This window comes from Cucumis sativus, chromosome 6 (assembly GCF_000004075.3).
Source record: "Cucumis sativus cultivar 9930 chromosome 6, Cucumber_9930_V3, whole genome shotgun sequence".
Taxonomy (NCBI): Eukaryota; Viridiplantae; Streptophyta; class Magnoliopsida; order Cucurbitales; family Cucurbitaceae; genus Cucumis; species Cucumis sativus.
In genome coordinates, this window is record NC_026660.2 from 20,901,852 (window position 1) to 20,926,724 (window position 24,873).

Sequence of the window (24,873 nt, forward strand, 5' to 3'; positions counted from 1 at the left end):
GCTACGTTATAGTAAGGCACGTCCAATACTCCCAACGTCTTTGCTATTGTGGAGTAAACTCGACACCAACAACATCAATCTCTCTATGTGCACATAATAACTACCCAAAGAGCTAAGCACCCCGGCTTGCGGCTCAAAGTATATTGCACACTAAAGCAGGTCCCAAAGACCTTGATCTCCCTTAAGTACCTCATCACTTGGTATGAGGTCTAAACTAGTATCTTGGACTTAGAGTAATTATGTACCACAAGCATATTTATCTTAAATAGATCAACTTAGCTGAAAATTTAAAATACTTAGAACTTGTCTGCTTGCTCGACATAAACTTGCACTTATCTTAGTAAGCCATGTTTATACTAAAACTCACATAAATCGCATGCGTGATAGTCGAAGCATTTTGAAAATCATGCTTAGTAATTCATGTATGACAGGAAAAACATGTTCAAAGTTGACTTTTAAAATCATTTTGTCACTCATTGCTTTAAGCTATTTCGAAATGTTGGTAAACTTGTCTTACTTCTTCTTAGCATGAAATAAAGGAACTTGATCCTTAGTTAATCCTCGAGTCTTAGAAAATATCCAAATTTAACTTAAAAATCTAAACTATGTCAAAAAGTAGTTCAAAGTCTAAACTATGCATAGGACTTGGCTGGTAGGCACCGGTCAAGTGCCTTAACCTACGCACACAGTACTGTCACACACCATGCAATGACACTTATCAGCTCACATGCTATTCCTTGTCGCCTCCCTTGTGTGCTAACCTTTCAATACCTAGCACCATTTGCAAACACTCATTATATTAGTAAGGGAAATTGAAATCATATGGCAAAATAATTTAGAAAAGCATATACTATCTCCTTTTTGCATATCACAAATAAGACAAGTAATTAGATATATCATAGAGATATCGATTGAATATTTATTTTTAAATTTGCTACTTTTGCAATTTAGAAAATATAATGACATAGATCCTATTATCATTTTTTTTTTTTTGTGATAATTTTGTGAAAGCTCCTTTTCATAATGTATCACTATAAATTATATATATTGATTCTCTAACTAAATTTAAACATTTAAAATTACATTATAATAACCTTAATACTCTTTATGAGTTCGGAAAAGGATTTAAGATCCTACAAATCAGCTCCGATATGAGAGTATTCATACTTACTTGGTCTCTTTTTCATTTCAATTGTTGTTCCCTCCCTCCATTCTTTTTCATTTGAAACCTTTTTCATGTTCTTGCCTCAGAATTGTGAATATGAATGTAGTTGACAAACTTGACTTTAATCCTTAAGATGATTGATTGAGAGGGTGGTTTCTTTTGGTTTGATTGTGTAGTATGAGAAAAGGAATATAAATTTTTCTGAAGTGCGGGAGAAGAAAATGAAGGATGTGATCTTAGTCTCCAATTTCACAAAAGTTGCTGAAACGGCTGTCAGTGCTTCTGCTCAAGCAATTCGTGATGAAGCAATTTATTGTTGTTGAGCTTGAGTCTGAATTGAAAACAAGAGCTTGTTTTCGAACTAGCTAAGCCTTAAGCAGCTTATAAGAAAAAGGAACTTACTAAACAAAGTGAAAAGAACTGAAAATGTTTTGCCTATTATGTTTTTGGAGGTTGTTAAAAGCGGGGATCACCTTTGTTGATGATGAATCTTCAAGAACCTTCTTGAAGTATGTATGTTAGTAGTGAAAGTAAGATTCTTCTAACTAAGATTCTTTCTTTAAGTAGACGTCTCTATTCTTTTTGTACCATGAGAATAATGAAAGTTCCTTTCTTCCAGAAGTTGAAACAGAATTCTTTATGTCCCCTCGTAAAACAACAAACCCGAGCTAGTTCGAAAACAAGCACTTGTTTTCAATTCAGACTCAAGCTCAACAACAATAAAACAAATTCCTGAATTATGCATGGAACCTGGTTTGACGTGGAAAGGGTAGAAAGATTATCGTCATATCACACACCTTTGCAAAAGTCAAGAGCTTGAGAAGCTTTGGTTTGATGAAGTAGACAGATTCAATGTGCAGAAAATGCTATATTTATTTCTGAACTAAATTCAGTTGAAGATCAAGGTTACAGGAAACTAAATGAGATCAACGCGAAGAGTGAAACTGCATCTTCTGGCCTAATATTACCTCTACTTTTCTTGGTGGAGCTCATCAAGAGAAGTAGAAAAGCTAAAAAGATCAGCTTTAGGTGTTCGAGTGATTTCTTTGTCACTCTGTTCTTGTTCTTCTTCATCTCCTTCAGCAATGGCTGGTGGTGGTGACGAGAAGTCCAAGCACATGCCTTGAATTACTTCCTCATATGATAAAGAAAGATCTTGGGATGTGAGCTGATGATACTCTACAAGCTGATGAAGGCATTGATTTTCCCTTGTTAAGTTAGCATTTTCGTTTGCTAATCTGGATTTCTCAGCAAGTAGTGCTTCCATTTGAAGTCTTACCTGATTTACCAACAAACAAACCATGCATAAACATCACCTAATTTACAGAAGTGGGAATGAAGAACAACAAAATATATTCATCATAAGATTAATGACATAAACAAATGAAATCAATTGCACCACCACATTTTATAGGGTATGATATGATCGTCTCCAGCAAGATACTATATAAAATGTGGTAGTGTACTATAAACAAATGAAATCAATTGCACCACCACATTTTATAGGGTATGATATGATCGTCTCCAGCAAGATACTATATAAAATGTGGTAGTGTACTATAAGCAGAATATAAATTTCACATGCTTGTAGGGGGACGTGTCATTAATTGTTATAAGGTGCCCATGAAAGGTGAAATCGGTACAAGAAAAAACTGTTGATACAAACCAGATCATCTTCTTCTGGTCTGACTCCTCTGGAGAATCCGTCTCGAAGTCTCCTATTCTCTTCCTCAAGTACGGAACATCGCTCTTGCATAAAACATAAGTTGGATTTTAATGATTTTAATTCTCTTGCTAGAAATGCTGATTTTGTTGCCATTGCAACTGCAAGCTGGGGAAACACAGGCCAAAATGTTAATATTGCATAAGAACTTCTTGTGTTGGCTGCTGATATATACATTCAAAGATAGATTGAAGGATAAGAGTAGTAGAGAACCAACATTCTTGGCCTTTTTAATCTTGTCTTTATGGTTCTGCTGGTTTTCTTTCTCTAAACTAACATCTGATTCTTCTAAGCAATGACTGTCATCAAATTTCCTCTTTGTTGCTTGCTTGGGCTCCACCAACTCATTTTCTTTCCCTTTGGAATCATCTTCCTCATCCTCTGAGTTCTTGAGGTTGTTCTGGAAGATCTCCGTCAAAGTTGGTGCTTTGACCAAATCCCTAGCACCCTGAATTCAGTCCTCAAAATCAAATCTTTGGTTTCATTTAAAGAGCAACATTTAATAACATTCTTGTCAATAAGAATTGACAATTAAAAATGGACAAAAGGCGTAAAGTAAAAGAGAATAGACATGGTTCATTAACAATTCAAGCCGTAGCGTTTATATAGCGCACTTCCATAAACCGTGTCATCCAAATCATAAATAAACTAATCATAACGAATACAACTTAAGTTTCAGAATGTTGCCTCCTGACCCCAATAGGGTAGTCGCCTCAAGCCACCCATTCAAACATGAAATATAGCAGATTTAAGGCATTTTATCGCTAATTTTGAATCTAAAAATGCACGTATTCAAGAAAAAACACAAAAAATAGAAGAAGAAGTGTGAGACGTGGTTACCTGCAAGGCGTTATCCAAATTGTTGGAAAGCTGAGACAGAGTATAGCCAAGAGAGTCAAAACCTCTAAGCAAAAGCAACGAATCCTGCTTCAACCTCTTCGCCCTTTCCGCTTTTCCCTAGAAAATTTCAACAAACCCATGAATTTCATCTTCATTGGTAAAGGAAATGAGCTAAAAAAAACAAAAAAAAAAAAAAAAAAAGAAGGAAGAAATCACTCACCAGGAAATGGTCAGACATGGAAGGATCCAGATTGGAAGACTTGGCAACTCGTTCCTGAAGAAGCGAGTCAACCCTACCTCGAAGCAAGCTCCAAAAGCGCTTATCGGAAGCGGGACTGGACAATGAGGGCGACCCCTGAAAGAAATGAGCTGAAAAAGAATGAGACAGAAAAACAAGAGAACACAGGAGCTGAATTGGAAGTAAACAGAGAAAGAGAGGAAGGACCTGGGTGGGATTTGAAGAAGATGGAGAATGAAAATCTACGGAGGGTGCCATGAGAGAGAGTGAGGGAGAGGAAGAGGAAGAAGAAGAAGAAGATGATGATGAAGAAGATTGCAACGGCTAGTCTTGAAAAAAGAGGCTTTCTAGTTTACTTTAAATAAGAGAGAGATTGAGAGAGAGAGTAAAACCAACGTTCTGATTTTATTTTTCTTCTTGTGATATCTTAAGAGAAGTTGAATTTATGAAGAGAAGTTTGGGTTTTCACTCAGCTCTTTTACCACCGCTTATTTAAAGTTTTTCCTTTTTGAAAAAAACCATATAATAAATCCAAAACTCAAACGGGTCGGAGCCGACACCTCATTTGCCTAAACTAACTATTGTAATTAATAATATTTCTTTTACAATAAAGTTTTTATTTTAAAATAGGATCAGTTTTTAAAATAACAAAATAAATTAAAACTTTTACGATCTATAACAAAAAAATTTATTTTATTAACGTCGTTGCTATAAGTATATCAGTATCTATCAATGTTTATTATTGATATAATCTGACCTTTTAATAATTAGATTCAGACAGTTTTTTCAAAAATATAAAAAGATTTGACAAACTATTTAGTTCTATAAAACAAAATCATTAAAAGATAAAATTATTATATTTGATTTTTCTACGAAGGATAAATATTTTGTCCAATGATATATTTTTTACCATTTTTCTAGATTCACCACACAATCTTATTTACTTCTGTAAAATAGTAAATAAAATCTAACTCACATGATACACTTAATATACATTTGATAAAGCACTAACACGTGCTTGATAAACTACTAATATACACTTATACATTGATGATATACACCTAATACCTTTCTAATTGGCACTTGATACACATGATGTATACTTTATATACATTTGATACACGTTTGATACACACTTGAAGTACCAAATATTTTAATTTTGTTAGAATTTGTGTCTTAAACTCGTAGTTCGTAATTTAAAAATATATTATATTCAATAAAGTTGTTATTGAGAAATTATTGGTAAAATTGCATACTATAATCTTGAATCCAATAAACTAAGGTCTTTAGGCTATCTTCAGTAGACTTTATTTTTATACAGGAACATAAACATGAATTAAGTTCGAGTAAATAATCTAAACATTCTATAGTATATGAATAAGGTTAGACGTCTTATTTTGAGGACACTATGGATGCACTTTGTAATTAGTACACACGATGTAATCCTGAGTCGTCTATGTGAAAACATGAAAGTGAGGACATCCTATGTAAAGTGTTTACGTAAGACTATAATCATGAAATAATCACTTTTATGTTATAACGTCGTTGATGGTATAAAACTGACTAGTTCGATTATTGATGACCTAGGTAACTTAATCTTAATCTGAGTTAACTATGAACTTCTGTTCACACGTGATTACTTTTATATCTGCATAGGTGAGATTGGTTGAATAGCGTTGGCTCTATAAGCCTCCAATTTTAGGGGTAAAATCAAATGGATAGCTAGAGACATAGGATGCAAGACATAATTCACTCATGGTCATCATAGTGTTAGTATAGATAGGTTGACCTCTTAAAGATTGAATTAAGGTCTTGAAAAAGGGGGATCTTGACCTCTTATTGGCCCTTGAGGGATTCAGTTTCATAAGTTGGACCTTAAACCAATTGTTCAATAGTGGATCAGTGGAACTTAATGAGCAAGATGTAATCTCAAGGGTAAAACGATATTTTGATTAGTTGATGTTACGAACAACCTATGAATGATTAACTTATTAATCATGATTATATCAGATGGACACAAATATATCTATAAGGAACAAAATGTAATATTGGGGTAAAATAGTATTTTGACCCAATCGAGGTTACGAACAATCTGTGAAGGATTAACTTATTAATCATGGTTATATCATGTGGCTACAAATATATCTATAATGAGGGGAGTACTACAACTATATGATTTTAGTGAAATACCTCATTAGTTAACAAATGTTGATTAGCCTTGTCTAAAAGAGTTCAGTCAGTTAATCTCGTGTCATTAGAGCCTATGATTTATAGGTACATTAGGTTCCCCTACTAGCTCATATAGAACTAACTTAGAACAATATGTTGGATTAGTTCGAATAGTTCGAATTAGGCAAGTGGAAATATACTGACAGGTATATGTAATATAGCGATTGACTATCAGTTTAGAGAAAGAGCTTTATATTTAAATATGATTTAAATATAAAAAATATAAATGCATATCCATTTTCATAAGCTCGAAAATGATGAAAATAGTCAAAGTTGAGAAAAGTCAAATAGTTGACTTTTACCGACAATATATTCAAATGTGATTTGAATTTTGAGAAAATGAATGCAAATTCATGTTCGAGATGTCGAAATTAGTCAAGACGAACAAAATGATAAAAAGTTAGTAGAAAAATCAAACATTTTGTTGGATAATCTCATTAACTCTTAATAGGCTATGTGGAGGCTTGTGGTGATAACACTGAGCCCACCAAGAGAAAATGCATAATTCCAATAACTCACTAGTGAGCTAAGTGGAAGTTCATGGTGATGACACTAAGTCCACTAAAAATTAATGAAACGTGAAGTGTTTGTGTTTCGTGAGTTTAGGCATGCATCAATTACATATATTTTATCAATCTCAAGACATTCATTTCTACGCAGAACCAATAGCAACTTACGACATTTCAGGGTAGAAGAGTATGTGAAGATTAGTAGAGACAAGAAGCCCAATAAATTTGATTTAGATAATAAGATATTTGAGTCCATGACTTAATTTTAAAAAACTAAAAACAAAAAACCAAAAAGTTAACAAATGAGTTTAAAGCTTAACAATTATTTGTATATAAACATAAACAGACAAAATAAAAAACAGAATTGGACATGCTAGCATAGTACCACACATAATTCGAAAATTTGATTTTGAAGTGAAGTAACAATCACTTTTTGATATATATATATATATATATATATAAGTTAAGAATAAGCTGAGAAACACTTCAAATTATTGATTATTCGATCATACATCAGTTTCCAATTTTACCTGATCTGGCAACTGAAATACCAAGAAAAGACCGTTTGTTCTGTTCCACCCAACGGTTTTAATCCATGTCTTTCTGAAAATGGGCTTCTTTGTAATTATATTTTCATCCCAATTTCTCTTTAATCATATTTTTCTTACATTTATTTGGTTTCTAATTCCATTGGAATCTCTCCTACCAAATCAAACTTTCTTTCTTCTTTTCTGTCCTTTTCCTTCTTCTCCTTTCCCTTTTTCTTGCTGATGATCATCCACCTTCAAACAAGGTAAGCATGTATTCATAGCATTTTATTTCTATTTTAAAATGTTGTTTTGTTTTTAAGGGTGTTTTTTGTTTGTTGCATATAGGATTTGAGGGTTGCTTATGCAAAATCTTCTGGGTTGTATTGATTCTTCTGATTAGTACAGATTGTTTGGTTTTTTTTTTTTTTTTTTCTCAATGTTCAAACAAATTTGGGATTTGGGTTTTTGTGGGATCAGGAAAGCTTATGCATTTCGTATTCAATTTAATTTGTTCTATCTCACGTTTATGTCTCATTTGGGTGTTTCTTTTTCTGGCCATTTTCTTTTCTTTCTTCTTAATGTAATCATGGGTTGATTGATCACGACCTAATATTGGAGATTCTAAGATTTGGGTTGGTTTTGTTCTTATTTTGTTTCTAGATAATCTGCATCATCGCAATATTTGAATGTTTTCCAATCCACTTTTGGAGCGTTACCTTGAGAACAACTTTTGAATCAACTTCCTCTCTCTCTCTCTCCCCCAAGAACAAAATAAAATTCTCTATGAATGCTCCATCTTCTTTTTTATTTTTTGTTTTCAGAGAGTAAAGAATATGGTGCAGTTTCCACGAAAATCTCTATTTTCTTAGTAGTTTTCTTTGTATTTATCTTAAATTATCCATTTATTTTTTTCCTTTTCTTGCAAAGCATTCCTCAGTAGGTAGATTTTGTTTCCCTTGCTAAAGATTTCATGCACCATTTTCGTTTTGAAATTTTGTTTTCATTCTAGATAATACTGCTTTAGTGGCGAACTTTGGATGATTTTTCCGAGGTCAATTGTCTATCTTATTTTCCTTTTTATGTTGGGATTCAGCATTCACATTAGGTGATCTAATTCAGGACAAGATGCTTACAATCGAAACATGGGACGATCGATATTCTTCATCGTCCAAAGGTTTTCAGATTGGCAGAGAGATGGTAGCCTCATGAAATTCTAGAACAATGGCAGCAAAAGGAAAACCATTTTCTAAAGCTCAAAGAAGTGTACTGGGGTTTTCAGCCATTCTAAAGTATGCAGCTTGTGAATGGTTTCTCATTTTTATAATGCTAATTGATGCTTTGTTGTCATATGCTTTGACTAAATTTGCACATATTTGCAACTTGCAAACGCCATGCATTTTGTGCTTCAGGCTTGATCATCTCTTGGACAAAGAAAAATCTAATAATTATAGGAATCTTCTCTGTACCAATCGTAGATTGGAGATATCATCTTTAGTTTCTTGCCACAAACATAATAGAACTTGTTGATGGCAATGAGATGTGTGACCCATGTCTTTATTCATTCGAACAAACAACCTAATTCACACTCCAAAATGCAAAGGTTGATAGTGGTAAAGTTGTCGGATACTCTTAGGAATGGAGGTCACGGAGAGTTACTAAATAGGGATTCAATTCCTCGTTGTATGAAGATAAGACCTTGTTCTTGTTGCAGCAGGCCCTTGAAGACAAGGCAATTGGTCAAGGATTATTGCCACTGAAATCTTCTTTGAATGTGGCCACTAAACCAAATATTCCTTATTCACTCCGGTTAAATAGTCAAGATAGCTTGAAAAAGAGGAGATAAATTTTTTGGTTCAATACCCTTACAACACGCTGGAAAAACTTGTTTTAACCTGTTGTCTCATGTAGGATTCAATGAGCTGAGGGTCACTTCTGATTCTGAGTTAGAGGTTCTGGTTTCAGAAGAAGAAGATGATAAATGTTTAATATGTGAAAAAGTGCACTTAAACAAGATTATGTTCTTCGATCTATTACACAAATTCTACTCAAGCTTCACTGCAATAATTGTGATCAGGTTAAGCGATCCATTAATTTTGTTGATCCAAGGTTTTTACCTTTAGAATCATAGGTGTAGTCATAGACTTTAGAAAAAAGAAAATGCGGTGGCAGTCAAAGATAACTTTAAAAGGTAATGCTATGTATTATTGCTCAATGGCAAAGTGCTTTCACAGAAGGAAGACAAATTTGAGATTCGATCCTTGTAGCTAATGAATTGGTTGAGGATTACTGGGCGAAGAAAAAAAAGGTTCACTTCTCAAGATAGATTTGGAAAAAGCCTTCGACCAGGTTGATTGGGACTTCCTTGAAAAAACCATGAGAAGCAAGAAGTTTAATGACAAGTGGATTGAGTGAATAATGGGCTGCGTTAAGAACCCGAGATTTTCGAGAGGGAGAATTATGGCCTCAAGGGGAGCTAGGCAAGGTGACCCCCTAGACCTCATCGCTCTAATGGAAAAAACGTTCATCAGAATGGCCTTTTTGAAGGTTTTCGTCCTGGGAAAGGACAATATTCACATTCCTATTCTTCAATTCGTGGACGATACTCTCTTTTTCTGCAAATATGTCAGCAGCGCATTAGACAACTTGAAACAGACAATAAAGCTCTTTGAATGGTGCTCCGGACAAAAAGTGAATTGGGACAAGTCGACCTTGTGTGGGGTTGATGTGGACGAGATGGAGTTGCTGTCCACTTCGACCTCTTTGAGTTGTAAGGCAGAACATCTACCCTTAACTTACTATCTTTTTTTGGCAGTCAGTGATCGATAAAATCCAAGAAAAACTAGACAAATGGAAAAGATTTAACCTCTTGAGGGGAAGAGCCATTCTTTGTAAGTATACTCTTTACAATCTCCCCACTTACTACATGTCTACATTTCTAATGCCAGAAGGAATCATTTCAATTTTGGAGAGAGTTCTAAGGAATTTCTTTTGAGAGGGTCATAAGGGCAGCAAATTAAACCACCTTGTTAAATGGGAAGCGGTTATCAGATCTACTCTGGATGGTGATCGCCTTATAGACTTCAAAACAAATGGCACTTCTAGCTAAATGCGGATGGAGATACATTGAAGAAGAAGACTCTTTGTGGTACAAGGTAGTCAGGAGCATTCATGGCAAGGACTCGTTTAATTGGCACACCGCTGGAAAAGATGGTAAATGTTTGAGAAGCCCCCGGGTTTGTATCTGCAGATTTTGGCTGAAAATAAAAGCTTTGGCAAGATTGGGAAATGGGAGAAAGACATCTTTGTAGCTAGACCCTTCGGTGAATGAGACTCCTTTAAAGGTTGCCTTTCCACGACTATTCAGAATAGCATTATCTCCCAATGGTTCGATTGCTGATCATTGGGACCTTGAATTGACCTGTTGGTCAATAATTTTCCGTCGTTTGTTAAAGGAAGAAGAGGTCTTAGACTTCTAAGCTTTGCATGGTAAAATTGCAGATAGAAGTGTTTTCGAAGATCAAGATAGACGGTTGTGCTCTTTAGGTGGCAGTGGGAAGTTCAGAGTAAGTCCCTTACGATTCACTTGTCTCCATCCTCCCCAATGGATAAAATGATCAACAAGGCTCTTTGGAAGTCTAATAGTCCAAGAAGGGTGAATATCTTTGTTTGGATTATGTTGGTAGGACATTTGGACGTCTCTTCAGTTTTGCAGAAAAAATTACTGAGTAATTCTCTCTTTCCTTACATTTGCCCGCTGTATTTAGTTTACAACATGAAGAAGACTCCCAACACTTATTCTTTATATGCAAGTATTCGGCCAATTGTCGGGAAATTTTGATTTTAAAGTTTAATTTCTATTGGGTTTTCGGTGGAGTTTTCTAAGAAAACGCAATGCTTATGCTAAGAGACTTCAGATTAAACAAAGAAGCTTCTTCACTGTGGATAAATGTGGTGAAAGCTATTCTCGCAGAAATTTGATTTGAACGGAATCAAAGAGTGTTCCATGATAAATCTCTTGATTGGAAGGATCCTTTTGAAGTTGCTCATAGAAATGCTTCCTCCTGATGCTTACTTTCTTCGGCAGGTACAACATTCAAGAGCTCAACTTAAAGTGGAGTGCCTTTATCTTCCCAGCATGACACTCTTAATTCGTCGCCATCTGTTTTGTTCCCCTCCTCCTTAGTATTAGTCTCTTTTTCGTCTTGCCCCTGTAATGTCCTTGTTTTCTGGCCCCTTTTTTGTTTTATTGTTGGTCCCTTGTTTACTCTGGTCTTGTTGTGGTCATTTCGGAGGTGTCCCTTCTGTGGAGTTGGCCTGGGTGTGACTTCGGTCCCCCTTTTTTTAAAGTTCTAGTATAATCCTCTTGTATTATGAGTTTTCTTCTCTTTGGATATTAATAAAAGCAACTTGTTTCTTTTTCAAAAAAAAAAAAAAAAAAGAAACATATGTGCAGGTCAATTTGCAAAAGCCAATCCGACTACCAACCCTTTCACATGGGCTAAACCTATTTCTCTGGATGATGCATATCCGTTGCATCCAATGTCTTCGGACTTTATCGTGCAAATTCAATGGGAAAAAGTGACCTTACAGATTCTTTCAACCAGGAGTCCACTCTCTCCTGTTGTCCTCAGATCATCACATTGTATCAAGACCCACTAGTTGCTGGAGAGTTGATAACATGTGAGTTGTATTTGTCTCTATTCTTGTATCTCCCCATCTGGTAGTTTCTATTGCCTTTCCTTTCCCATTTGTTGTATATTTTTCATGCCTCTAGGATTTCTCACATTCTTGCCTAATTGCTTTACCTTGTATTTTGGCAGCTGAGGAGACAGGAACAAATAACATGGGAACTAAATCTCCTAATGAGCACGAGGATCATTCAACATCGACAAGTACAAAAGTTGAAGAGTGTCCTAATATTGATAAAGTGGTTAATGAATCTTCTTCTGAAAAAACTAATGATGGAACAGATCATAGCATTGACAGTGAATCTTCTGAAAGTGATAAGGAACAGCCACGACAATCCTTGGAATCTTCTTCTACGAGTGATTCAGATCATAATAGTGATAGTGAGTCATCTGAGAGTGATGAGAAACATAAAGTCAATTTTGCTACAAGACAACCTTTGGAGAAGGAAGCTGATATAGTTTCTGATGATATGAAGCAGCCTCCATTGACTAATACTAGTGTTAAAGAGTGTTTGAAAACTGATGAGCTTATCTGTGAATCTGCTGTTAAGAACAGTAATGATGGAATGAACCATGACAGTGCTAGGGAGTCCTCCGAGACTGATAAGAAATCGGAAGTTGCCAATTTTACTGCAGAACAACCTTTGGAGAAGGATTTTGATGCAATTAGTAATGATTTGAAGCAACCACCTTTAATTAGCACGCCAATTAATAAAATTGACGAGGTGGCTCGTGTATCTGCTAATAGGAACAACAGTAATGATATGGATCACGTCAGCAATAGTGAGTCCTTTGAGAGGGATAAGGAGCGAGAAGTTTTGAATTTTGCTATATCTTTAGATAAGGAAACTGATATAATTACTGATGATTTGAACCATACTCCATTGATCAACACAGCAATTGAAAAGTGTCCTAAAACTGATGTGGTGGCCTGTGAATTTACTATTAATAAAAATAATGATGATATGGATAAGAATAGTGAGTCCGCTGAGAGTGATAAAGAACGTGAAATACTCAGTTTTTCAGTATTGCAATCTTCAGAGAAGGAAGCAAATCTAGTCGCTAATGATTTGAAGCAGTCTCCATTGATTGGCATGGCGGAAGAGTGTCCTAAAGTTAATGAAGTTGCCTATGAATCTGCTATTAAAAACATTAATGATGATATGGACAACGTTAGTGAGTCCAGTATGAGTGATAAGGAGCATGAAATCTTCAATTCTTCTACAGGGCAGTCTTCAGAGAACGAAACAGATGTAGTTGCTAATGATTTGAAGCATTCGCCATTGATCAACACAACAGTTGAAGAGTGTTCTAAAACTGATGAGGTGACCTATGAATGTGCTATTAAGAACATCAATAATGATATGGACAATGCTAGTGAGTCTATTGCGAGTGATAAAGGACATGTAATCTTCAACTCTTCTGTAGGTCAATCTTCGGAGAAGGAAACTGATCTAGTTACTAATGATCTAACGCATTCTCTATTGATCAGCAGAACAATTGATAAGTGTCCTATGACTGATGAGGTGATTTGTGAATCAGCTATTATCAACACTAATGATGATACGGAACAATTTCCATTGCAGAAGAGTCCTGATGAACTTGTTAATCAATCAACCTCAGATGATGAAGGCCACAATTTTAGCATTTCTTATGATGATTTACAGGAAGAATTTGCCCCAGGATTCAACATACATCGAACATTTCATCGGTCAGTCTCAATGGAATCCGTTGAATCACTAGATGGAAGCAATGTAAGTGAAATTGAAGGTGAAAGTATCGTTGATAGGTTAAAGCGACAAGTTGAATATGATAAGAAATGCATAAGGTCTTTATATCAAGAGTTGGAAGAAGAACGAAGTGCTTCTGATGTTGCTGCAAGTCAAGCCATGGCCATGATTACAAGGTTGCAAGAGGAGAAGGCAGCAATGCACATGGAGGCTCTTCATTACTTGAGAATGATGGAAGAGCAAGCAGAATATGATGTTGAAGCTCTAGAGAAATCAAACGAACTTCTGAATGAAAAGGAGAGAGACATCCAAGATTTAGAAGCAGAGCTCGAATACTACAGATCTACTTACATGGTTGACACAATAGCTGAAACTGAACATGAAAAAAGTGATGATGCAAATGATGAAAGTATCAGTACAGAGAATGCAAGTGTAAAACGCCATGAATATAATGGCAACTATTCCTTTAAATCAACAATGGCGGAGTCATCAAAAGGAAGCTACAAATCTTTCAATAATCAAAATTCATCTATAGAATTTGAAGATGAAAAAATCTACATCCAGGTATGTTTGAAGAGCTTGGAGGATAAGATTAATAAAATATTCACTAATGGACTTTTAGCCCGGGTTCCTAATATCGTTGACAATGGAGAAGAGGTGAATCCTGAACAAAAAGGAGAAGATAGTATTGATGTCGATAGGTCTCAAAGAAATAATGAAGACAATGGTTCATCCAAACACATGGACCAAAGCAACTGTAATGGCAAAGCTACACCAGATGGAGAGTTGGTCGATCTGGATAAAAATGGTCATTTTAGCAGTGACGAAAACTTTTATGATGTGAAAGGTCAAATAAGTTATGCAAACAAAAGAGAAGAGGTTGACTACCTTGCTCTTGAACATAAAATTTCAAACCTTACTGGCAAGTTGGAAGCACTACAAGCTGGTTATGATTTTCTTGAGCACTCTCTTCATTCTCTTCGCTACGGTGAGGAAGGTTTGCAATTTGCTGAATATATCGTTCATCAGCTTCAAGAATTGTGTAAACTCGGGATTATACTAGATCGTCGATCTGGCTCCTAAGTTCTTCATGCAGCATGATATGGTGAGCATTACTAATGAAGAAAAAAAATTTATGATCAAAATTCAGAATATCTTGTTTATGCAAGCTTTTAAAATCACATTGCACTTCCCACAAGTTGTATCATAAAACTTCTCTAAATCTCATTCTCAGGTGTCATGGTTTGTTATCTGGGTTCTATCTATCACTAGAATTTCATTAATTGATAAGCCAACTATATTTCTTCTTTGCTGGACACTGCCACATTGATTTTTATTTTCCATGTGCTAGAAACTACGTATACCATGAAGTGAGGTGTTAAATACTATACATTATTAAATCTATCCTATGTCAACGACTAAAATGTTTTGATCTAGTTGTAATATATTTAAGAGATTTTACTAATGAGGATCATACCAATGTTGAATTAGCCTCCAAATCAGGTTTTTCGTGTTTAGCATAATTATGATCATAAACCAAGAAGTAGATCATTATCTGTATGAGGGAAAATTGATTTGTTATTTTAAAGCTTTTTGAATCATTGAAACTTCAAACTTTATTTACGATGATGTTGTCAATATTAAAATGTGGTTGTTACCATGATCCTATGTTGCGTTCCTAAACCATTTCTCGATCTTGTTTTTGCAGATACTTGAAAATGGGAATCAACAATCATTCTGGACCATCATCATTAAAACCTTGAGAGTAAGTCATGGTTCATCCCTTTTTGTTGGGTTGCGATGCTTGAGGTTGAGCATTATGGCCATTGTCGAATAGGTTCAGAGTAGAGAAAAAATGGGTATGTTTTACAAATTTGTACCATCAAATCACCATGGACGTTTAGTCTTCCATCTTTTGAGCTTTTCATTTTTGTGAGGGTTAGTTAACTTTACTTGCCAAGGAGCTCATAATTTTTGTATCTCTCTCTCTCTATACACACACACACACACATCCATATTCTTGAGGTTGGCCTTTCTACAGTACCAAATAAATTATTCTTCAACATATCATTCTTTTCACTCTAGATGATGCTCATGGATTAAAAAGAAGGATCTCAACCAATCAAGACAATAATATTTGCTTGTATATATGAATATATTAGATCGATAAAATACTAATGTTGATGGCCAAGGTCTTGCAAATACAACAGATATTTAGTTTACAAGTGAGAATTGTAGTTATTAGGTGTTTCTAATATCTTTTATAGATATCATAAAACACAAAAAAGATTATCATCCTATTCATACTATCTTAGTTTGAAAGTAAAAGCAACTTTTTAAAAATCAGGTGAGTTCAATAATCATAATTATTGATTTACATAGTTGAATGATATCATGCTTTTATCAATCATATGGATATAATCCAAAATTTTGCTATATGTTAGTAAATACTTTAGATATTTTGCTATTTTTAAAAATGTTCTAAAAAAATAATTAATGGATGGTTAGAAGGAAAATAATTAATTCTCAACTAACCAAATAAATTTATAACTCAAACTTGTACATGCAAAATACTGACAAAAGATAGTAAAGTTAGTAAAGTGGAAGTTCGGAGTCAAACCGAAGATGATCTATGTAGAGGTATGCAAATCTTGGAATCAAACACACAACAATTCTATCACGTAAAATGCTCAATATATATTTTCCATTCACGTTAGGAGTGAAGTGAAATGAGATAGAAGAAAGAGTTTTAAAATGTCACTTACTAGAACTCGAATTCAATGGAAAGAAGGTATCATATGTATGTCTATTTGTATTTGTAAGATGAAAATTTTAGTTTGTACCAAGGTTCGATAAAACATAATATCAATTTATACACCTAAACTTTGTGGTATCATACTCTACAATTTTTTTTTATATATATATATTTTTAGTATAACAAAGGCATGTGTTGGGAATAAGAGATCAAATCTTTAACCTCTAGGGAGTAAGATGATGTCAATTACCATTAGATATAAGCGAGGTAAAACTTATAATTTAAGCTAACCAATGTAAGTCATTTACTACTATTACTCAAACATGTGTAAGACTCTATCAAAATGCATAGATAGTTCTTGAAAAAAATTATGAATAAGAATCAAAATCGGTACGGTTATAGCAAGAAGAGATTAATCTATTTTGATTTTTTTCATTTCGCAATATGTTAGGCGATGGATGATTGTAGGCTTTAACCTCGAAATTATAGTACATACTTTGACGTCAATTGGCCTACGCTCGTTTATGTTATAGATACGAAAACTTAAAGTATAAATTTATATCTATTTTGGATGTTAAATTATAAAAGTTCTTAATCTTGAGTTTAAATTTGTATGAAGAGTTGTGTTTGAGAAAGAGAAGAAAGATATTAATTATGCATGTAAAAAGGAGTAAGAACACAGTGTGGCCAAGACCAGGAGGGAAACAAAATGAGTATTAAGAACACAGAGTTAGAAGAGGGAGGAAAGGAAAGCAAAAAAAGCTGTTCAATGGGATTTGAAAACCATGATGGCTATAGATATCAGCAACAGCGATGGTGGGTGGAAACAAGATGGAACAGATGCGGATGGAGTTAAAACGGGTCGGATCCGACGATGGGTTGCTGCCGGAGCTACTGATTCCGCCGGTGGATTTGTAGCTGGCGATTGCTCTGGTGCTGGAGCTACTGCCACTGCTTTGGAAACTGCCCCAAAACAAATTAAATACGTTTGGGTTAGTTTGAATACTAAACTTTTGTAGGTTTTTGCAGTTAAATTCATTGATGAACAAGAATGTTACCTTGTGGGCTTAGTTTTGGAGAAATAGCTGCTGTAGAAGTTGGTGCAGTTGGTCCAAGTGAGATGGGTCCTGTCAAGTACAGAAGGATCAAAATTTGAATCCTCTCTCACTCTGAATTTTCATTAATTAAGTGATGTATAAGACGTTTGGTGAGAAGTAGAGAATATTAATCATACCTGGGGATGGCAGTTGAGAACCAGTCGCTGCAAGATATATCAAGATCAACATTAGAACTCTAGCGAGGAAATTCTTACATCTTCCAACTTACATTTAGAGCCCCTTTGGCTTGACTTTTTATGGGCTTAAAGACACATTTTTAGGCACTAATAAAGAATGGTTTTTTAAGCACTTAGAAAGTCATTACAAGTAGTGCATTGCGTTGGTCTTATTTGCTAAACTGTAATATGAAAAAGGGTGTGATGACTGATGATGAGTTTTTAGTTTTTACTACCTTTGCATTGAGCAGGAAGGTTGCTGATGTTGCAAGAACTTGGAAGGATGAGACCAAGGGCTGCATTGATGGGCAGAGGAACAGGCACGTTAGCAGTAAGTAAAAGGCAGGCACAGTCCATGCTTGTTCCTGAGAGCGACCGCAGTGAGGTGCAGCAACTTTCTTGTTGAGAAGAACCATTGCTGCTACTTCCAGTGATGGCATTGAAACATGGAGTGAAATTGTTGATCATTGAGGTTGTGCAAGGGTAAGGAATCTGCCCTTCAACTGAAAAACTACCTAAAATAGTTGCTGCAACTGTGATGAATGCTAAGGCCTTCAAAATCTCCATTATCGTCATTCCTTTGAAGAACAGGGGGAAGGTAAGGGGTGCCCAAGCCCAATGTCTTTCATTCGAAAGTTGTTGTAGTTTATATATAAGTTTGAGAATTTGGAGGGAAAGTCTGGTAGATTTGAATCTTGGGATTTGGAGTTCAACCAACTTACTTAACCAAAGTTATAGTTCACCATTGCAAGAAGTTTTGGTTCCATCTCTCCTTCCCTTTTTAATGTGAATAATTTGGAGTTTCCATTGGGTGGAGTTTGGCATGTTGGTTATACCAATCAGTAAGCCTTTGTCTCTGATAGAAAGTAATAAAGTTTTCCACCTAAGGATAAGAAATATAGGACGACTAAAACGAGACTCAAAAGAGGATCCTCTTGTGTTTATAATGTTCTTGTATAATCTCAAACTGTCATTAATTCCAATACGTAGACAAAATGTTTCTAGAGATTCATGGTGATACATCCTACAAGTTATTGTACTGTGTGTTGTATATCCTCCCACCATTTGAGTCTTAAACAATTAATAAATCAATTCTTTCTTCCAAAACAAGAAACCGGACTAACATTTTCTTATTCACACAAGAGGTTCTATGCATAGGCATGTTGGAACCGTTGCTTGTAATCTACTGTCTTTCTTTTCTCCATACTTATGGTTTTTATTCATTTCGGTTTTATATTTTTAAAATGTTCATTTTGATTCTTATACTTTCAATTTTGGTTGATTTGATTTCCTATATTCTCAAAATGCTCATTTGGTTATTATACTTTAAACAAATTACGATTCCGGTTTCCTGCTGTACTTGTTCTTGATACTGTTCTTTTTATATAGCTTAAACCCATAATCAAACCCAACTGCAGTTTAAATTAGTCAATTGAGTCACACCTGTTGAAGAAAGTTGGTCACCTACTTCTTTTTCATTTGGGTTTGACCTCTAAAAAGAACCCAAATTTTCTTTCCAATATGATAGAAACTGATGCAACTGTTTAATTCAACAGTACTGCAGCCAATGACCCCAGAAGGGATTCCAAGAGATAATAGAATATGACTTATACTCAACAAATGGCTTAATTTCGGTTTTAGTTTTCCAAAAACTAAGTCAAGTTTTGAAAACTAAAAAAACATTTTTTAAAAAGAGTTGTTTTTGACAATTTTTTTAAAAATTATTTTATTAAAAGTGATGAAATAAACTTAATTTTAAAAATTCAAATGGTTTCTGATGGAGCCTAAATAAATTTCTTTTTCTTCAATTCACTTGTTGAAAAGTTAAAGAAGTATCTCACGGCAAGCAATAATGCATTAACGAGATCCTTCTCAAAATTTGAAAATAGTGATGTATGATTATTTGTCTGTGTCACTTCTCTAGCGCTTCTCCTCCTCCCTCTTTATGCTTGCCCTCGTATTCAACTAATCCAATACAATAATTCTCACTCTTACTTCCATTCCCGTTCGTGCTCACCACTTTAAAAAAGGAGAATGTTGATAAGTGTTATGCATGACGTCAACAAAATACTTTTTTTTTTCAATTAAACTTGAATCAAATGATAATTTAAACGTGAAATTAAATTCGAGTTATTCGTACAGAACTATTCGTATAAGAAAAGTTTGATGTTGAGTTTTCTAGTTTTTTTTTTAAATTTATATCATATAATGTGATGTGTACACCCAATTTTATGAAAAAACAATATAGAACATATAATATAAGAGGATAATTTAAAATTTTTAAATAATAGTAATGAAATTAAAAGTGATTTTAGAGTGGAAGAAATTATTTTTTCAAATCGTAAAAATGGTTGATTCTTTTTATTATATATTTGGAGTGTATTTTTATGGAACATTTTTAAAAATAATAGAATAGTGAAACTATTTACAATTTTGAATATTTATTAAATATTTTATTTCATTATTTCTATATATTTGAAACTTTTTATCTTTGTAATTAACATTATTCATTTTAGTTATTAAATTTACATAAATACTAAATTACAAGTTTAATCTAAAAAATTTTAAAGCGGTCTCTAACAAATCTCAAATTTGTGTTTAATAAAAAAGTATTTACAAAAATAGCAAAACAAGTTATAATAATTAAGTCCATAGCACACATATTTTTTATTTGTGAAAATGTTAAAAACAACATCCAACCCACACATCAAAAGGTAAAATGTCACAAATGCTCTTGTTGCTGATATATATTTGATATACTTTAGACGTACACCTAATACCCTTTGATATACACTTAATACTTCTTACTGATACATTTGATATATACACTTGATCCACATGATACTCTTTGATACACTCGATACATTTTGATACACACCTGAAATATCTTGATACACATAAATACTCATCGTTACACTTGATTCTTCTTGATACACTTGATACCCATTAGGCGTTGATATACTTGATTAGTTTGATACACTTAAAGGTTTCACTTATAAGTTTGATACACAACTAATAAACTTGATTCATATATTTGATAATGATTCACTTTGTTGATATGCTTTAACAATATATTTTTGATATACTTGATAATGATACACTGATTTATATCATTCGTATACTTAATAATATTATAATACACTGTATAAAATTTGAAAAAAATGAAAACCACGTAGTAAGTATATCAACAAACAAATGCATATAATATAAGTTTATCACAACAGTGGTACACAAAACTGAGACAAACTAAAACCAAAACAAAACCAATGAAAAAAAAGTAAAACAAAATCATTTGAAATCATATTCAACTCAAAATACAAATCGAAAAAAGTAAAAAAAAAAAAAATCACAAATGAAGTTAAATTACTTTGATTAACAACACCAATATATTTTATATTGCAATTATTGTACTATTGATATTCTAAAATCAAGATTAAGACAGAAATAACAAATAATTTTTCTCGTATAAGAATAAATACATAATTAGGATTTTAAAAAGTGAGAGAATAAATAAATAATGTGTAGGGCATTAAAAAGAGTACATGAAATAAGTTATTGAAGGGTAGTTTAGGAAAAATAACAAATTTAAGATGAAAAGTTTTTTATAAGTAAAAATTTGACCATATTTACAAAATTTTAAAACAATGTGTTATATTTGTTATATCGTATTCTCAAAATGTTATCTTATTCTATGCAATTTTTCTTTAATAAATTACAAATGTTTAACTTATTTTTTAGCTTTCAATTTTTTAAAAAGAAATAGCTCAGTAAAACTTTTTAAATATAAATAAAAATATTTTAACACTTTCAAATACATCGTGTTTGAGTACATACATGCGTCCAAGAAATCTATAAAAACATACAATAAAAAAAATTAAAAATCTATTGTATAATACATTTTAAAGATAAAAACCATATATTTTCAAGATCAACTTGAGGGAACGAAAACAAGAAACCCCCCTCCCCGACCTTGTTGCCCGTTCTAGTACACGTATGTTGAATTAATATTTAAAAAGTCATATAGAAATTAATAACAAAGGGTCAATAAAAATAGCTAGCAATAGCATTCATTTTCAACTTTTGCATCAAATATTGCATTTAGCACTTTAATTTTGAAAGTGCTCCACACGGTTTCTAACATTTACAACAATGATCTTAAAGAGAAGTGTTACAAGATACAATTTGTTTCAAAGTAAAATTATTCATAATCCAATAATGATATGTATATGTATGTATGTATATATAATATTTGTCAAGGAGATTATTCCACATTAAGAAAACAAGAAAACGTCACAATAATCTTTACAAGTAAGCTTAGAATATATAATAATGTTGTTTTAGATGTATACACATGTCAGTACTCCATAGTTGTAGCCTAATTAAGCTTTAGATTATATATATTCTTTTAAGTGTTGATGAGGAAATTTAGTTTGGCCACCAACTTCAAGCTACATGAATATATATTTTGTCAACATTATTATGTTATTGAAGATTATTCCCAATTTGTTTGATTGGATATAAATAGCTGAAGAAGATGGATAGATATTATTATAGGTTTTATGAGTAATAAGAAGATCAGTATTGTTAATTATATAGATCAGAGAAATGGGATTAATTAAAGAGTCAATTATTTTGGTAACTGTTGTTGTTGTGGGTTTGAGCATGAGCCACAGCAGCTTGGGTCAGTCAGGTGGATGCACCACAGCCTTGATAACCTTATCTCCATGCTTGACTTACATCAATGCTGCTGCTGGAACCACCACCTCTAATACTCCCTCTTCCTCTTGCTGCTCTCGCCTTGCCACCGTCCTTCAATCGAAACCTCGATGCCTTTGCTCCGCTCTCAGTGGCGGTGGCGCCGCCGCTTCCCTCGGTGTCACCATTAACCAGACTCGTGCTCTTCAGCTTCCTGCTGCTTGTCGTCTTCAAACGCCGCCGCCCAGCCGATGTAATGGTATAATTGCCTATACCTTAACTTTAACATTTTCCTCATATCACATGCATGCATAGCACTATTATTGCAGTATTCACGGCTTTTCTGTCCCAAAATAATTGGAGTTGTAATCTTATATTCATTTCAATTTTGTTTTCTTTTAAATCAATTAATCACCTAATTTAAAATGAAAAACTCGTTAGATTTCGACCATTTTGCGATGGATGAGGCATCCCTAATGTGAAATGAAAATACACATAATAGTAATGACGAAGGTGTCGCAGCTCCGACTGTATCTCCAGTAAGTTCACCAGAAAATTCACCCGACGAAGAAGAAGATGGTGAAGCTCGTCCGACGACGTGGACTACGACAACATGGGATCAGCCCAGTTTTCCTTCTACAATAGGCTCTGATGAAAATGTACCAATCACCGGAGGTGTCCCATCGGACGGCGGTCATAGCTTAATCAACTTCGCCGGGCTTGTATATCATCTCATTACTCTCAACATACTTTTCATACTTTTGTTACATTAAGCTTCTTAATTATTATTCAATCAAACATTAATTCCTATATCTTTGCACCATATAAATTCTTGTACATTTGTACTCACATGGTATCTTTAATTTAACTTTTTATGTTAACTAAATTAACAACGTTTCTTTTACGTTAAATGCCTTAAATTCATTACGTAGTACTGCAAACAATTTAATATATAGGAGTTTTGCTATTTCATCAGCGAACTGGTGTTAAGAAGTAGCGTATCTTAGTGGGGTTCGGAAAAAACACCCCTGAAAGCTCTTTAGTTTTTGTAATTGAGTATATATAGTTATGGTTTAGAGAAGTGTAATATATAAACTCTCTAACTTAACGACGTTATATTGCATTCTAAACATTCTACCTAATGGTATTTGTTATCTTTCTTTAATTGTGAATGTAGCTAACAAATTGTTAGTAAAATATGGATATTTGTATTTCTTGATTCGTAACACTTTTATAAATAATTATTTTATATTACTATGCAATAATGTAGCAACCAAAATGATCGGAAGTAATTAATAATATACTCGTGCTTTATATGCATATGTAATTGGGGAGGAAGAAATTGGGGGAAATTTGGGGGAAAGTTAGGGCACGCGGATGGGAGGAAGAATTTGGGGAAAATTTTGGGGAATTTGGGTTTTTTTTAAAATATAAATATGTAATTTTAATTTTTTAAATATAAAATAATAAAATTTTTAACCCTAACATTCTATGACATTTAATAACTGTCGCGAAAAGTGTTTTCCGAAAAATTCCGTCTTTTCCCGCCAAAAACGCGAAATTTTCTATATTGTGACAGTTTTTTTTTTTCCATTCATTTTTTGAGATATATAACTGTCATAGTAGACATGTTTTCTTCTAGTACTGCAGATACATTTAGTATTATTCACTTATACAATTGATTGATTAAATGCACTTGATATACTTGATATACTATTGATATACACTTGTAAACTTGATTCATGTACTTGATAATGATTCACTTTACTGATATGTTTTAACAATATATTGTTGATATACTTGATAATGATATACTGGGTTACATCATTCATATACTTAATAATACTCTAATGAATGACATAAAATTTGAAAAAACAAAAAATCACGTAGTAAGTATATTAATCAACTAATTACTTATATTATAGTAAGTATATTAACCAACTAATACATATAATATAAATATATCACAACACTGATATACGAAACTGAAACAAAGTAAAACAAAAAAATTAATGTAAAAAAATAAAATAAAAATATTTGGAATCAAATTCAAATGATTAAGCCTGTAAAAAGTCGGAGCATAAATAAATAATGCGTAGGACATTAAAAAGAATAAGAGAAATGAGTTATTGAATGATAGTTTAGGAATAATACCAAATTTAGGATGGAGAAGTGAAAATTTTGCCATATTTAAAAAAAAATAGCCAAAATGTTGGTTGGACGTGAGTATTTTAATCTTTTACTATTTTTTTGTGCTATATATGCAGTTATTTTATCCTTGTTGTATATGCTATTATTTTAATTTCTTTTTTTCATTTATGCAAGTAACCATTTATTCAATTCAACCATGAATACAATCGCCTAGATTTGCCAATTTATATCTTAAATTTCATTTTTTTTTACACAAGTCAGCCTCTAATTGGTCTTAGATTTGATTATTGGTAATTTCATCATTAATTAAAAAGAAATGACTTAAAAATTTGTGGTTGGTTCCAAAT

At 33.3% G+C, this 24,873-nt stretch overlaps 4 protein-coding genes across 6 annotated transcripts; 2 read left to right on the forward strand and 2 right to left on the reverse strand.

Annotated features, from left to right (window-relative positions):
- Window positions 1–1,995: 1,995 nt before the first annotated feature.
- LOC101222797 lies at window positions 1,996–4,381 on the reverse strand. Its single transcript, XM_004140046.3, has 6 exons — window positions 4,174–4,381; window positions 3,949–4,083; window positions 3,729–3,845; window positions 3,106–3,336; window positions 2,832–2,996; window positions 1,996–2,444 (listed from the first exon to the last, which is right to left on the reverse strand). The coding sequence occupies exons 1-6, from the start codon at window positions 4,222–4,224 to the stop codon at window positions 2,136–2,138; spliced, it is 1,008 nt and encodes a 335-aa protein (XP_004140094.1). The 5' UTR covers window positions 4,225–4,381; the 3' UTR covers window positions 1,996–2,135.
- Window positions 4,382–7,197: 2,816 nt separating this feature from the next.
- LOC105435866 (myosin-binding protein 1) lies at window positions 7,198–15,717 on the forward strand. Of its 3 annotated transcripts, XM_031888292.1 has the most exons (5): window positions 7,198–7,497; window positions 8,328–8,523; window positions 11,674–11,914; window positions 12,055–14,757; window positions 15,361–15,717. In XM_031888292.1, the coding sequence occupies exons 3-4, from the start codon at window positions 11,803–11,805 to the stop codon at window positions 14,733–14,735; spliced, it is 2,793 nt and encodes a 930-aa protein (XP_031744152.1). In that variant the 5' UTR covers window positions 7,198–7,497; window positions 8,328–8,523; window positions 11,674–11,802; the 3' UTR covers window positions 14,736–14,757; window positions 15,361–15,717. The 3 variants fall into 3 exon arrangements, with proteins under 3 accessions (XP_031744152.1, XP_011657520.1, XP_011657521.1); XM_011659218.2 differs by lacking the exon at window positions 8,328–8,523; XM_011659219.2 differs by lacking the exons at window positions 7,198–7,497; window positions 8,328–8,523 and adding an exon at window positions 8,553–11,318.
- Window positions 15,718–17,033: 1,316 nt separating this feature from the next.
- LOC101213665 (protein YLS3) lies at window positions 17,034–18,286 on the reverse strand. Its single transcript, XM_004140176.3, has 4 exons — window positions 17,917–18,286; window positions 17,642–17,668; window positions 17,466–17,534; window positions 17,034–17,370 (listed from the first exon to the last, which is right to left on the reverse strand). The coding sequence occupies exons 1-4, from the start codon at window positions 18,254–18,256 to the stop codon at window positions 17,174–17,176; spliced, it is 633 nt and encodes a 210-aa protein (XP_004140224.2). The 5' UTR covers window positions 18,257–18,286; the 3' UTR covers window positions 17,034–17,173.
- Window positions 18,287–22,254: 3,968 nt separating this feature from the next.
- LOC101213910 (non-specific lipid-transfer protein-like protein At5g64080) lies at window positions 22,255–23,219 on the forward strand. The gene is made up of 2 exons (XM_031888000.1): window positions 22,255–22,634; window positions 22,817–23,219. Exons 1-2 carry the CDS (start codon window positions 22,286–22,288, stop codon window positions 22,855–22,857), a joined length of 390 nt encoding a protein of 129 aa, XP_031743860.1. The 5' UTR covers window positions 22,255–22,285; the 3' UTR covers window positions 22,858–23,219.
- Window positions 23,220–24,873: the final 1,654 nt, after the last annotated feature.